At 42.2% G+C, this 14,023-nt stretch overlaps 1 protein-coding gene across 1 annotated transcript; it reads right to left on the reverse strand.

Moving 5' to 3' along the window:
• Nucleotides 1-2,744: 2,744 nt before the first annotated feature.
• Nucleotides 2,745-6,560, reverse strand: LOC307029604 (zinc finger BED domain-containing protein 4-like; the record flags this gene model as incomplete). The annotated part of the gene is made up of 3 exons (XM_079665683.1): nucleotides 2,745-2,945; nucleotides 4,979-5,146; nucleotides 5,277-6,560. 3 exons carry the CDS (start codon nucleotides 6,558-6,560, stop codon nucleotides 2,745-2,747), a joined length of 1,653 nt encoding a protein of 550 aa, XP_079521809.1.
• Between the last annotated feature and the right edge of the window lie 7,463 nt (nucleotides 6,561-14,023).

Below are 14,023 nucleotides of genomic sequence, written 5' to 3' on the forward strand. Positions count from 1 at the left end.
CGAACCCAGAGTGAGGATGTTGTGAGTGCGCCGCCGTGGACTCCGAAGAAACACAAATTCGAATTTGGAGGACCGGTAACCAAAGCAGAGATGGACAGGCTTGTAGCATCCTTCATAGTAGAGGACATGTTGCCCATTTGCACAGTGGAATCACCATCGTTCAGAGATATACTGCGCAAAATACAGATAGCAGGAGACAGAGGACAGCCATGGTCAGATAGGAAAACATTCAGGAGCTATCAGTCTTATGCGACAATGGAAACTGAACTAAAGAGAACATTTGAAACTTTAGCAGTCTGCGTGATCTGTCTGTAGGGAGGGGCGGGCCGGCCGTGCGAGTAAAGTAATGAGTAAAGTAACAAGTTACTTTATGTAGAGAGTAATGAAGTAGTGTAATATGTAATATATTACTTTTTTTTTGGTAACGACCCCATCTCTGGTCCTTGGCCAAGTAATATATATATTTTGCTCTCTTTACAATAAATAGTTAAACTTAGAAGTTGTCTGTCTTTTCTGGAATTCTGAACCCAACACGTGACACAGGTCTGAGTGTCCGTACTCCTCGCAGAAAACGACTGGGGTCCCTCCGCCTGGGAGAAAGCGCCCCCACGTCACAGAATGTTCCACGGTCTGCCTGACAGCGTACGCTGTAGGCATGGAAAACAGGATGCTCCCGTGCGCTCCGGGGCTATCAGGACTGCTGATAGCCGCTTCTCTCGCACTCGGTCTGGGGACTGAGGGGTCAGTGGAACTGGTGGGAAAAAAACGTATAACAGCACCCTGGGCCAGGGAGGATGTGTGAACGCATCTACCCCCAGAGGGGGGTGATCCTGCGCTCTGCGAGCCCCTCTGTTCAATTCACCGGGAATATACATTGCTCTGATGGAAAGCAAAGTTTGTGCGCGCCCAGAACAGCAGCCGTCTGGCTGCTTTCAGAAGCTGCGCAGATCGTACTCCTCCCTGGCGATTGAGGTAGGCTGCCTTGGGCTGTTGTCTGTGCGAATCAACACATGTTGGTTGTACAGCAACGGGGTGAAGTGCTGGAATACTTTACAAAACGGAGAGCAGCTCCAGGGCATTTACCTCTGACGCACGGGGTCGATGCGCAGGCGAATGAACCACCTCTGGAGTCTCCTCCTGATAGAGGGAGGGCTGTCACTCAGGGTGCCAAACTACTCTTTGGTAAGCCCCGCCCCCCGAAGCAATATCAGGGTCAAAAGTCTGAAAGCGAAAAAAAAAGATCTGAAAGTGAAGAACTATCTGAAGGCGAAAAAAAGATTGAAACTGAAAAAATAATTGTTTTGAATCTGACAACGTAAAATCTGAAACTGAAAAAAACAAGTGTTCAAATATGAAAATATGTATAAAAGTGAAATATGAAAATAAATATTTTATTAAAAATAATTGCTTAACTGGATCAAAATAATATTCAACCTGAAAAATTATTTCAAATACTTTTTTTTGTTTTGAATACAACATTGTATTTTTCAAAGTTCAGGATGAAAACTTGGACTTTCAAATAAATTGTATTTTATTACAATGTTGTAGTTCTCGTCCTTTCCTCCGCTCCTGTCTCTGATTGTGTGTGTGTGTGTGGGGGTGGGGGGAGCGGAGGGAGAATGTGAATACGCAAAGCAGTGGACACTGAAACATGCACATACATTGGATAAATAACATAGGCGTTTAGTTTATTTAATAAAAGAGCACATGTTCAATGTGAAAAGTGACCGTAGATAGATTACTTAAGTTGCAATTTGGTGCTATATATATTTTTTGTTTAAATAAATAAAAAAACACCTTGAATTTCAGGCGGGGCAGGGGGCTCTGTTGGCAGGGCGCAGCGCCCCGCCAAGACAATGGTAGGGGAAACACTGAACCCAGGCTTGACCGATGCGATACGAGATGTACCATCTGTAAAGCGACTTCCTCCCTGGAGCGAGCCAGCAATAGCAGGTCTTCCAGATAAAACCACACTCTCATCCCTCCTCTGTGTAGTGGCTCCAGCCTTCTCTGTACACTTTGAAAAAGTGCGAGGAGCCAGGGAATATCCGAACAGCAGACGATTGTCTGGTCTGACATTCCCTGAAATGAGAAACGCAGGAATTTCCTGTGTTTCGGGATGATGGGTACGTGGAAGTATGCATCCTTCAGGTCTATGGAAATGAACCAGTCGTCCTGGTGAACACATTCCAGCACCTGTTTGATCGTCGGCATGTGGAATACTGACAGATCGAGGATGGGTCTCATTCCCCTGGTCTTTTTCGGGATTAAATAACGGGAGTAAAAACCCCTGATTTTCCTCCCTTTAAGGAAACCTGGAAATAGTATTTTTTTGTTCCTGGGATGACAGGAGTGTGTCCCGTATCCCATTGAACTGCGGGGGGTGCTCTGCTGTATGGAGTGAGACAGCAGAGCGATGTTGTTTGCCACTGCAGATGCCTGGAAGGGACACTGACGCATCCGGTCAGTCTGGTGGACGACAACCTGGTCCCCGGGGGAGGAAAGCAAGGGACGCCGTGCGGCGACCGTGCTCCAGGGGAGGAAAACCAACATCCGTAAAACCCTTAGTGAGGGGGCCTTCAGGCTCCTAGGGGCCGTCGCCGCTCCCTCCTGGCACTTCCGGATGGCCAGACCGGGTCACTCCTGCCACCGGCAAGAGAGCTCTGCTGAGCCGGGGGAAACGAGGAGACCTCTCCAGGCGGCTGCCTTTTCGATGATCTCCGGCTGTCCCTGCAGGATCCCGCCTATTGACGGCAGAGCCGTGATGGCGGAAAGAGGGGTCGCAGGTCCCGCAGCCGGGCCAGACCGGGGAGAAACGGGATGGGGAAACCACACGGTGATCCGTGGATGGAGGCGGGGTAGGAGTCCTCCGACTCCTGCCCAGCACTCGGATCCAGGAACTCAAGGGCTTGGTCGCAGTAGCGAGAACGTCCACTCTTCCCTATCTGTCGGCCAGAGAGAAACGGGCACAGAGACAATGAGCACATGACACCAACTGGGCGAGAGCTGCGTGCGCGTGCTCTGACCCCAGGCAGGATTCTTCTGGCATGAGGAGCAAACTCCAACACAACCCTGTGTACTCATGTTTAAGGATATTTTTCGAGGTGGCTCTTAAAAGAGCCTTTACTCTTTAGTGTCTCTACAGTGCTTCAGTACCGGGGTGCTGAAGAAAGGAGGGAGCAGATTGTCGGGCCTCCTTCCTATTTATACCGTAAGTGAGCAGGTTGGCGTGGACTACAAGTGCTTCAGTGCTGCGCGGGTGCACAGGGGATTACCCAATAGCGAAATAGAACACACTGTTATTTACTCAACAATAACACACAATTATCCTTGTTTTTATTTATTTGTTTATTTCTACAATCTCTGGCTTTTTTGCCGTTCCTCAGGAAATTAATTTCAAAATAAAGTCACCGGAAACAGACGTAGACCTATAAGGGACATTTCGAGCACCATTGCGATACACACTAGGGATGCACGATATTGTTTTTTTGAAACCGATACCGATAACTTCCTGCTTCTCAAGACCGATACCGATAACCGATAATAATATAATATAGGGATGCTTCGATCGCCAATTTTGGAGCCGATCGCCGGAATCAGTATCGGCCGATACCGATCGAGTGTGCGGGGCCTAAATGGAAGATTTAAACATCACTTTAAATCTTCCATTTAAAGTATCTCACGCAGCTTACTGATCCAGTAATGAGTGACCCGAAGAATAAATATATTTATAGTTTAGCTTGTTCCAGAGGTATAAAATTGCTAAGTGTGTTTCTTAGGTCTTGTGCGTTTCACTCCGCTCACCGGTCCGGCGGGCGGAGCTGCAGGATTTCTGCTTCACACACACGTTGCATTCCGCTATTTTACTGTCTTTTTCGGACACCTTAAAATAATGCTAGACCGGTGAAGCCATTTTGGCGAGCTTGTTTTGGCGCGCACAGAGAAAAGTGTCATGTATTTTACGTCCTGCGATCGGCTCTCGTGATCGGCATGTTTAGAGAACACCGATCGATCAGTGGAGAGTGAGTATCGGCCGATCTCGATCGGTGACCGATCGATCGGAGCATCCCTAATATAATATATATATATATTAAATGTACCTGTAATTTTTGCACACCTGGTGGTAAAAAAAAGACTAGAAGTGAGCAAATGACATGAGCATTACTACTATGAACAAAACAAAGCCAAGAACAGTTTTGACTCTTCAAAGTGACCATATTTATTTTCCCAAATAAATATACAATTGAGTCAATCAGTCAATGTCAATGACAATGTGTTTCCCTGAACAATGAGTGGTCCATATTAAGAAATGGGAACAACTATTACCTGGCATTTATAGGACAGCAAGCCTATCAAACATTTGCCAAAAGAAATCAAACAAAAACTATTTGACAACCTGTCAAATAGATTGTAAAATGTAAACATTTGCCATCGTAAGGTGCATCACTCAGTGATATAAAAATAAAGGCATCTTCTCCTCTAGAAGGGATGCTGCAAAAGTGCAAATCTTTGCATAAGGATTCAAATTAAATACTGACAAGTCAAATCAGTCTCTGTAAACAAACTGTAAAGGTGCATTCCTCACAGTAACAAAAAAATAAGGTACTGAAACAAGTTAGACATTTATATGTAAACACAAACTGAAAAAGTGCATTCCACACAGTAACAAACAGTCATTTTACAGAACAAAGGATTAATGACTTGCTTTATAATTCATATAAATGACAGTGAACCCGTTTTTCACAAAAGCATGAGGTTTCAATTGTCCTCTTTTTTTCTCAGAGAGAGAGAGAGAGAGAGATTCACATTTGACCCTTGTACCTGCATTGTTACTTTAGCTCCCTTTAGAGCAGGTAGCTATTCTTCTAAAGTTCTACTTTTTTTAAAATTCTGGTTTGATCAGAGGGAGATGTTTTTTGACGAAGAGCAGCATCTCTGCCTTGTCGCATCCGAGTCGGTTTCATTGCTCGGTCATCACGTGTCCAGCAGCAGAAAACAAACGCTCGCTGTCAACGCTAGTGCAAGGAGCCGACAGATATTTACGAGCAAGTTGGGCCAGGCACTCGTAACGGGACTGGTTGCTTCTCCAGTATTCCAGCGGGCAACGGTTCACGGGAAGCGTGGCCTCCAACAGATATGACTGGAGCTTTCAGTAAAAAACAAAACACAGAAGAACAAAATCTAATTATGATGATGTTCTGAATATCCAGTTCCATTTTTAACATAAGTTATACATTGTGTTCATAAAACAATTCAAACAAAATATATACACTTACGTTCGCATCCACTCTGCTGTTTTCCTGGTGTTCAGTTGCAGCATATGTATTTTCTTCGCGGAATGCCTCAAACATGCCCAACAAGGTGTTGTTGTTCTCGTCTCCTCTGCTGCTCTTTGCCGGTGGCTCGTCTGGCTGGGGGCCGGGGGTGTCTGTGGCACGGCGGTCTCTCTCGACGACGTTGTGCAGCTGTTCCCGCAGCATTTCTATAGCTTGCCGTTTTGATGCAAGGGTGAAGTAGCGGTCCTTGTACCTCGGGTCCAATAGCGTTGAGAGATAATACAAGGGCTTTTCCTCGATGTCACCAAAACGCGTTTGGACTGCTTCTAACAGGGTCTCCTTTGAAGTTTTCACTCCGTGGTCTGTTGGAACAGTTTGTTTTAGCAGGCGCGTTAAGGCTTGGATGGAGGGGATTACGTCTGCCGTTGTGGCTGTAGCTTTGCTAATATTTATAGTCAGCTGTTCACACGGATCGAGGATGGTCAACATGTTTTCAACCAGGGCCCATTGGTGGGAGTTGAGTGTTGCTGGTAACTTGTATTCTACTGCATAAGCTGCAATAGCTTGCTTCTGCGCCACCAGACTCTTAAGCATGTAAAATGTACTATTCCAACGTGTGGCCACGTCCTGTTGGAGTCGTGTACTGGTGGTGGTAGTAGTGGTTCCCTTTCGCAGGTTTGCCTGTAACTTTTCCAGGGCGGTGGACGCTACTTGGGAGTGCTTAAAATGTCCAACAATCTTCCGCCCGATGGCAACACAGTCAGACACAGCTCTTTGGTTAAGCACAGCCTCATTCACGGCCAACTGTAAAGTGTGGGCCATGCAGCCCAGGCTATCAACTCCATAGTCACCAAAAGCCTTCGCCATATTACGTGCGTTGTCTCTTAGGACAACATGGACTATCTCTTTACTAATGTTCCATTGCTGAAGCATGGCTTCAAAAGCCTCACGGATCATATCGGCTGTGTGTGAACCTGGTAGCTCCTGAGAATGCAACACCGCTCTGTACAGTTTGTAGTCTTTGTCCAGCCACTGCGCCGTCAGACCTAGCATGCTAACGGGGCTAACATCACTGGTCCATATTTCCGTGGTGAAACTTATGTCCCGTATATCATTATCGATCAGAGTATGAAGGAGTGTGGCGATCTCATTATACTTGGCTGGTAAACACTCGTCTGAAAAATGGCGGCGGCTTGGAATGATAAACCTGGGCTCCAAATGATGAACTTGCCGACTGAATCCTTTATCTTCGACGAGGGAGAAGGGCTGGTCGTCAAGCGCCATCATTTCTATGATGAAGTTAGAGATCGTTTTAGCCCTGGGGTCGTCTCTGGCAAACTTCTTGCCTTTTTCAAAAGCCTCGTTGATAGGTAAAAGCCCCGGTGCCTTTGCAGCTAGTTTGGATTCACCGCTACTTTAGCAGCGCAGGCGTCTTCGTACGCTTTTAACACACCATCGTAGCGATGGCGATGTTTCAGGTGACTGATCAGGTTGGAAGTATTGTAGCTCGTTGCCTTTTTCCCTCCTCGTGGAACTTCTGCATTGCATTTGTTACAAATAGCAAGCGAACTGTGTAACTCTGAAACTTTGAAATAGTCCCATACTACCGACGACATGTTTGTTTACTGTCCTGGCTTCACGGCCGCACACCATTTACGTCACAGCCAGGCATGAGTTAGGGAGCGCTGGATTTGTGAAAAACTCTCCTCTTCCTATACCACTAATACCACAGTACTGGCGAAACGGGAGGAGCCGAGTGAAAAACAAGCGCCCCTCATCCCAATCCACCCACACCGCAGTATTATTTTCTTTTTTTTACCCAAAAAATATATTGTATATTATCGGGGCTATTAATACTTTTATCGGGTTTATCGGGATGACGTCATAATTCCTAATATCGGACCGATAATTATCGTGCACCACTAATACACACCCACTGAACTGATTACCCAAGATCCTCAGCTATGGTTTAAGCTCAATGATTGGATGTTTTAGCCGCAATGCACGTTGGGATATGGTGTTAATGCGATATGAAATCCGAATTAAAAAAAAATAATAATACTTTAATCCGAGTGTACTTGCTTTTCTCTTTGAAAGTCATCACATAATGGCATTGTAATACATGGTTTGGATGCATTAAATATTACACATCTGCTGTAGTTATTTATTTATAGAGCCCTGATTAGAAGACTTCTAGACAAACTGCCACCGAAACTGAATATGTGACGTTGATCATAAATATATCAGCAATTAAACAACATCTTCAATTTCTCTTCACACAATACGTCTCTTGGCAGTATCAACATTAATTTGGCTTACATTCATATTTGATCCAATTGGTAGATAACGGTGCACAGCTGATAGAATGGGACTTGTAGTTTTTAAAGATATTACTGATTGTCTTTGAATGAACAATCAGAAAAAAGAATGTAAATACTGAGTTGAGAGAATAGTCAGGGGTTTTGGGCGATGGGAGACACAACTATGGAATCAGAATTTCAATAGTTATTCTTTTTTCTGTTGTCGCCAAATCAACATGATAAGCCAACAATTAGTATTGTAGTGTCTCGCTGCGGGAAACACACTTTGTCAGCGCTGTCATCTGCTGGTGCGTTAAGACCACCTCAGTGTCGGATTTTGGAAACTTGATTTTGAGTTGTCTCATGGCAGTTAGGGTGTAAGGGACAAACCAGGGGACTGTACTTCCTCTTGATACCGGCGGTTATTTACAAATAACACCTAGATATAGCCTACTTGTTATTGTGCGTCTTTTCATCTGTAAACTCCCTCAACGGGGCCGCTCGCTCTCTTTTCTTGATCGCCCTCTCACGGGTGAACAGTTCAATGACCCGCTTCCTTGTAGGATTTCTGCCATGTCTCTACCACTTTAGTTTGACCATCTCTGTTACTAAATTATGGAATACTAAATAAGTAAGTAATTATATACCTGACTGTTACTGCGCTCATAAATAATGATAAGAATAAGAATAACGCGTATTGAACTGGTTTCATTAGTCAGTGAGTTTATTTAAGGTAATTAGTTAGAGGCCCTATTTTATCAGTATGTCTGCACAGATGGTCAAACTACATTAAAACAGAATTGTCCCCATTTTTTCTTTAATAGTTACTAACATTAGATATTTTAATGAGATATGGACCGCAAAACAAAACATTTCCCTGGTTTTCCTTTTTAAAATCAAGGCACCGAATGCAAGTAGTCGCCTTAGCTTATTTTGTTATGAGATGTGAATTATTGTTCAATTTAGTTGATGTAATAATCGTTTGGTTTCTTTTACTTAAAAATAAGTTACAATTTTCAAAAGGTCTTGTGTTTTTTTTCGGGGGGAGGCCCTTTTTCCAGTTTAGAGCAATAGCCCCTCCAAATGTCTGTGCACGTCCCTGTAGCTTACCATTACATTACGGACATACCTTTCTGTCTGTGATGTTTTACAAATCAGATATTAATGTGTAGAACTACAATATGTGAAATAATATAGCAATATCCTCTAAAATTATGTGAAAACATGAATAAAACTACACATCTTCAGATGTTATACATACTAATTGTCCTACACTAATAATACAAAGTTATTATGTCATTCTATGCTGTGTGTACCTTGTGGTTAAAGCACGTTATTGAATACTTTTTTTTATATTTCATATTTGATGAAAAAAATATTAAGAGTACATACAAAATAGGGGGAACGTAGAAGGTCAATGATAGAAATATAGAATATAAAAAATTAGGAAGATACTGTAAGTGATCTCTACAATAAAACGGTTTAGTGCCGGATGTACAAAGATATTAATAGGAGGATGTGCAAAACGAATGAACCTTTAGGTTAAGGTCTTCTTTTAACCTGTTAAGCCTGAGAGGACCCTAATCCGGGTCTGGCGGGTAGTTTTTTCACAAAACTGTGTCTCAGGCAGGGCCGGCCCTTGGCATAGGCAGTATAGGCGAATGCTAAGGGCGCATCAAGCCAGGGGGGCGCCGAAAAATGGGGGAAATATATCTTGTATTAAAAAAATATATATATATATTTTGATTTTTTTTTCAAAATAAAACATATATCCCGATTTTGGACCAACAAAGTACATCTTATTATCTCATCTTAACAGAACTACGCCTATATTGCGTACAGCACCCATACACTATGGCGCCCCACCCCCCCCCTAAATCAGGTAAGTTGAACTGCCCCAGCCCCGCAGGCTGTTTATGTCCTCAAGGAGCGAGGGGGGCGGGTCAAGTGTCACTGACTGACACTTGACCCGCCGCCTTTGATCTGCTGTGACTCGGGAGAAGAAAACAAAGACGGTAATTAGCATGTCGGAAAGAACAAAGTTATCTGGTGCCCGGGGAAGAAAGAAAAGAAAAGAGGAGGAGGACAAACGGGAGAAAGACAAAGGTACAATAACGTTAATGTGATGATGATTAAAAAAAGTAAACATTTTTATTGTAGTTACCGTTGATGGAACAGTTTTAACTTGCTAGCTTACTTTTAGACGATAGCAAGGTCGTTTGTTTGCTAATCAATAGTTACATTTAGAGTTAACGTCAATTATTACCGTTACTCCCACCTTAAATTCAGGGACATTTGGAAAGAGTTGCATCACCTGCTATATATCATCTACTATATCTGTTGAGGTGAGCCAATGTTTGCCCTGCTTGTAGTAATAGGCAAGTAGTAATAATGATAGTCATTAAAAATGCTATTCCTATTACATCCCCTCAATAATTTATAGTTGTAGGCCTTTAATTGTATTGCCTTACAGTTTATGCTGTCTAAAGTATGTTCAATAATCAATAGTGTAACGTTTTCATCAGTGTTAAAATGCTTGTCACTACTGTCAATACTGCATACCTTAGCCTTTATCTTTATGCTATATTACAATGCATGTAGCTGCTTCTTTGCCATCTGGTAAGTCGCAGAATCTGCAGGAGCATCTAAAAGAATAACTATATCATATAACTGTTTTTCTTTAATTTAATAAAACAAATTAATCATATATTCTAGATTCATTATGCATGAAGTGAAATATTTCAAAACTTTTTTGTTTTAATTGTGATTATTACAGCTTACAGATCATGAAAATCAATAATCCTGTATCTAGTATAATATGAGATAAGGATTTATAATACAGATATTTCGATCTTCTGAAAAGTTTATTCAAATATGTACTCAATACTTGGTCGGGGCTCCTTTTGCAGAGATAAATGCATCACTTCTACATGGAGGCAATATATTCCATGATATTCTAATTATTTTGTGAGCTGCTCCTGTTTTCTGATTTCTATAATATGTCTTAGGTCTAGCAAATATAATGCCAGGGTATATGCAGGAATCCTGAAGTCAAATTTAATACCTTTTAATACCTTTTTTAAGACCCTTTCCATACATTTTAAGACCTCATCGCAACTTTGAGTTCTAACCGGTTACATTGGCAACACACTTTACCTCACATTTAACTGTATTGATTGTAAGATAGCAAAACTAAACAGAGTGCAGACAGACTACTGAAGCCTCCTCTCCACTTGGCATATTACTCTCAATGAATATAAGAAAGCACTGCGTAAAGCGAGAGCAGCATACTACTCTTCATTAATAGATGAGAATAAGAATAATGCAAGATTTCTTTTCAGCACTGTAGCCAGGCTGACAGAGAGCCACAGCTCGACTGAGCCTTCTATTCCCATAGCACTCAGTAGTAATGATTTTATGTGCTTTTTTAACGATAAAATTGTTACTCTTAGAAACAAAATCAATGACCTCTTGCCTTTGACCAGTATAGTGTTATCAACAGCTCCCGGAAACGTAAGTTCTAATAATATTACACTAGATAGTAAACTAGAATGCTTTTCAGCCATAAACCTTGAACAATTAAATTCAATGATTCTCTCTTCTAAACCATCAACGTGTATCTTAGACCCGATTCCAACTAAGCTGTTAAAAGAAGTTTTTCCATTAATTAGCACTTCTTTATTAAATATTATGAATATGTCTTTATTATCAGGCTATGTTCCAAAATCATTCAAAGTAGCAGTGATAAAACCGCTTCTTAAAAAGCACAACCTCGATCCAGAGGTTTTAGCCAACTATAGACCTATTTCTAATCTTCCGTTCCTCTCAAAAATTCTTGAGAAAGCAGTCGCAAAACAGCTGTGTGATTACTTAAGAAACTATGATTTATTTGAAGATTTTCAGTCTGGCTTTAGAACACAACATAGCACAGAGACAGCTCTGGTTAAAGTCACAAATGACATTCTAATAGCCTCTGACAAGGGACTTGTCTCTATTCTTGTCTTGCTCGATCTTAGTGCTGCATTTGATACTATCGACCATGATATCCTATTGCAAAGACTAGAGCACTTAGTTGGCATACAGGGAACTGCTTTAGGCTGGTTTAGGTCTTATCTATCTGAACGCTCTCAGTTTGTACGTGTCAACGATGAATCTTCCATGCAAACCAAAGTTAGCCATGGAGTGCCACAGGGCTCAGTGCTTGGACCTATTTTGTTCACCCTATATATGCTTCCGTTAGGCAATATTATAAGGAATCATTCTGTAAACTTTCATTGTTATGCGGATGATACTCAACTATATTTATCAATCAAGCCTGATGAAATTAATCATCTAAATAAAATTCAAGACTGCCTCAAGGACTTAAAAACGTGGATGACCTTACATTTTTTGATGTTAAACACGACCAAAACTGAAGTTATTGTACTTGGCCCGAAGAATCTACGAAACAAATTATCTAAAGATATATTAACTATGGATGGCATTAATTTGGCCTCCAGTGAGACTGTAAGGAATCTTGGTGTTATATTTGATCAGGATTTATCCTTTAACACCCACATAAAATCCATTTCAAGGACCGCCTACTTCCATCTACGTAACATTGCAAAAATCAGGCATATCTTGCCTCAAAACGATGCAGAGAAACTAGTCCATGCATTTGTTACTTCAAGGCTGGATTATTGTAACTCCTTATTATCAGGGTGTACCAAGAAGTCAGTCAAGTCGCTTCAGCTGATTCAAAATGCTGCAGCTCGTGTACTAACCAGAGTTAGGAAAAGGGACCACATTACTCCTGTTCTGGCTGCCTTACACTGGCTCCCTATAGAACACAGGATAGAATTTAAAATTCTTCTTCTCGCCTACAAAGCCCTTAATGGGCAGGCGCCATCTTACCTTAAAGAACTCATTATACCCTATTGTCCTACTAGGGCATTGCGTTCCAAGAATGCAGGGTTGTTGGTTGTTCCTAGAGTCTCTAAAAGTACAATGGGAGCCAGAGCCTTTTCTTATCAAGCTCCACTTTTGTGGAATCAGCTTCCAGTTTGTGTTCGGACGGCAGACACCCTATCCGTTTTTAAGAGTGCGCTTAAGACCTTCCTTTTTGATAAAGCTTATAGTTAGGGCTGATTAGATTCAGCCCCTAGTTTTGCTGATATAGGCTTAGTTTGTCGGGGGACATCTTACTTCTTCCTTCTCTCTGTCTATACCTGTGTACTCTCATGTTCCGATTAACCCAGCTTCCCCAAATTTCTTTCTTTTTGGTGCCTATATACGCCGGGATCCGGAGTCATGGATGATCCTGCGGTCCTGTGTCATGGATTGCGAGTCCTGGATCTTGAGTTGTGGCTGCGGTCCTGGATCATAAGTCCTGGATGGATATCCTCGTGGATTCATCTTCTTATTATACACACATGCATTTCAAAACATTTGGACTACCTATGTTGCAAATGTATTATCTTTTCAATTTACACACGGCATCTATTGCACGTCTGTCCGTCCTGGGAGAGGGATCCCTCCTCTGTTGCTCTCCCTGAGGTTTCTCCCATTTTTCCCTTTACTGTGGGGTTTTCTCTGGAAGTTTTTCCTTGTACGATGTGAGGGTCTAAGGACAGAGGGTGTCGTATTGTCATACTGATATTCTGTACAAACTGTGAAGTCCACTGAGACAAATGTAACATTTGTGATATTGGGCTATATAAATAAACATTGATTGATGATTGATTGACATGAACTTCAACCTCTCTGTGAAGGTCAGGTTTAATGCAGTATGCTGCTTTTTTGCTTCTGTAGACTCTGTGCTCTTTCATTCCAGTAAAACTCATCAGAAACCATTAGAAACCAGTATTTGACCAATAAACAAAACAATTGACAAAACTTTGAACTATGAAATATGTTAAACTTTGGTGAGCTTCAGCGGGGTAATGCCATATAGGAGCTCCCTCACAAATACCCAGGGGTTAAATTGGGCTGGGGCTGTCCGGGGCTAAGCCCTGGCATATAGGACGATGCTCTGACGTCATCACCCTCACACATTTGTCATATGTTTACAAAAAAGGATATATATGTTAAGACTTTTCTCGTTCTTAATATAGACTATATTTAGGGTCTATATGTTTTGACTTTAATTTAAAATAGCAGATGTCTGTGACCGGATATAGTTTGACTTAGACCCCGGCCCCACGAGGACGCATACGGTAAAACGCATACGCAAGCGCAAAAAAGGCTTCCGTTCACACGCATTCGATTCATGAACGTGTCCGTTCACACTAGACCGCTGGAAATGCTGGAAACGATGTAGTACATATGTCAGGCCTGTAAGTGGCACTGCTGCCGCCCGAAATACACCAAAAACAGCGAAGAAGACCCCGGAGAATGGTTGCCATGGTTGCCCTTCTGTTTATTCTCCGCGGTGGACGGCGTGTTCTCCTACTGTATCTCTCAGGTAGT

Source organism: Notothenia rossii (assembly GCF_949606895.1).
Source record: "Notothenia rossii genome assembly, chromosome: 2".
Lineage (NCBI taxonomy): Eukaryota > Metazoa > Chordata > Actinopteri > Perciformes > Nototheniidae > Notothenia > Notothenia rossii.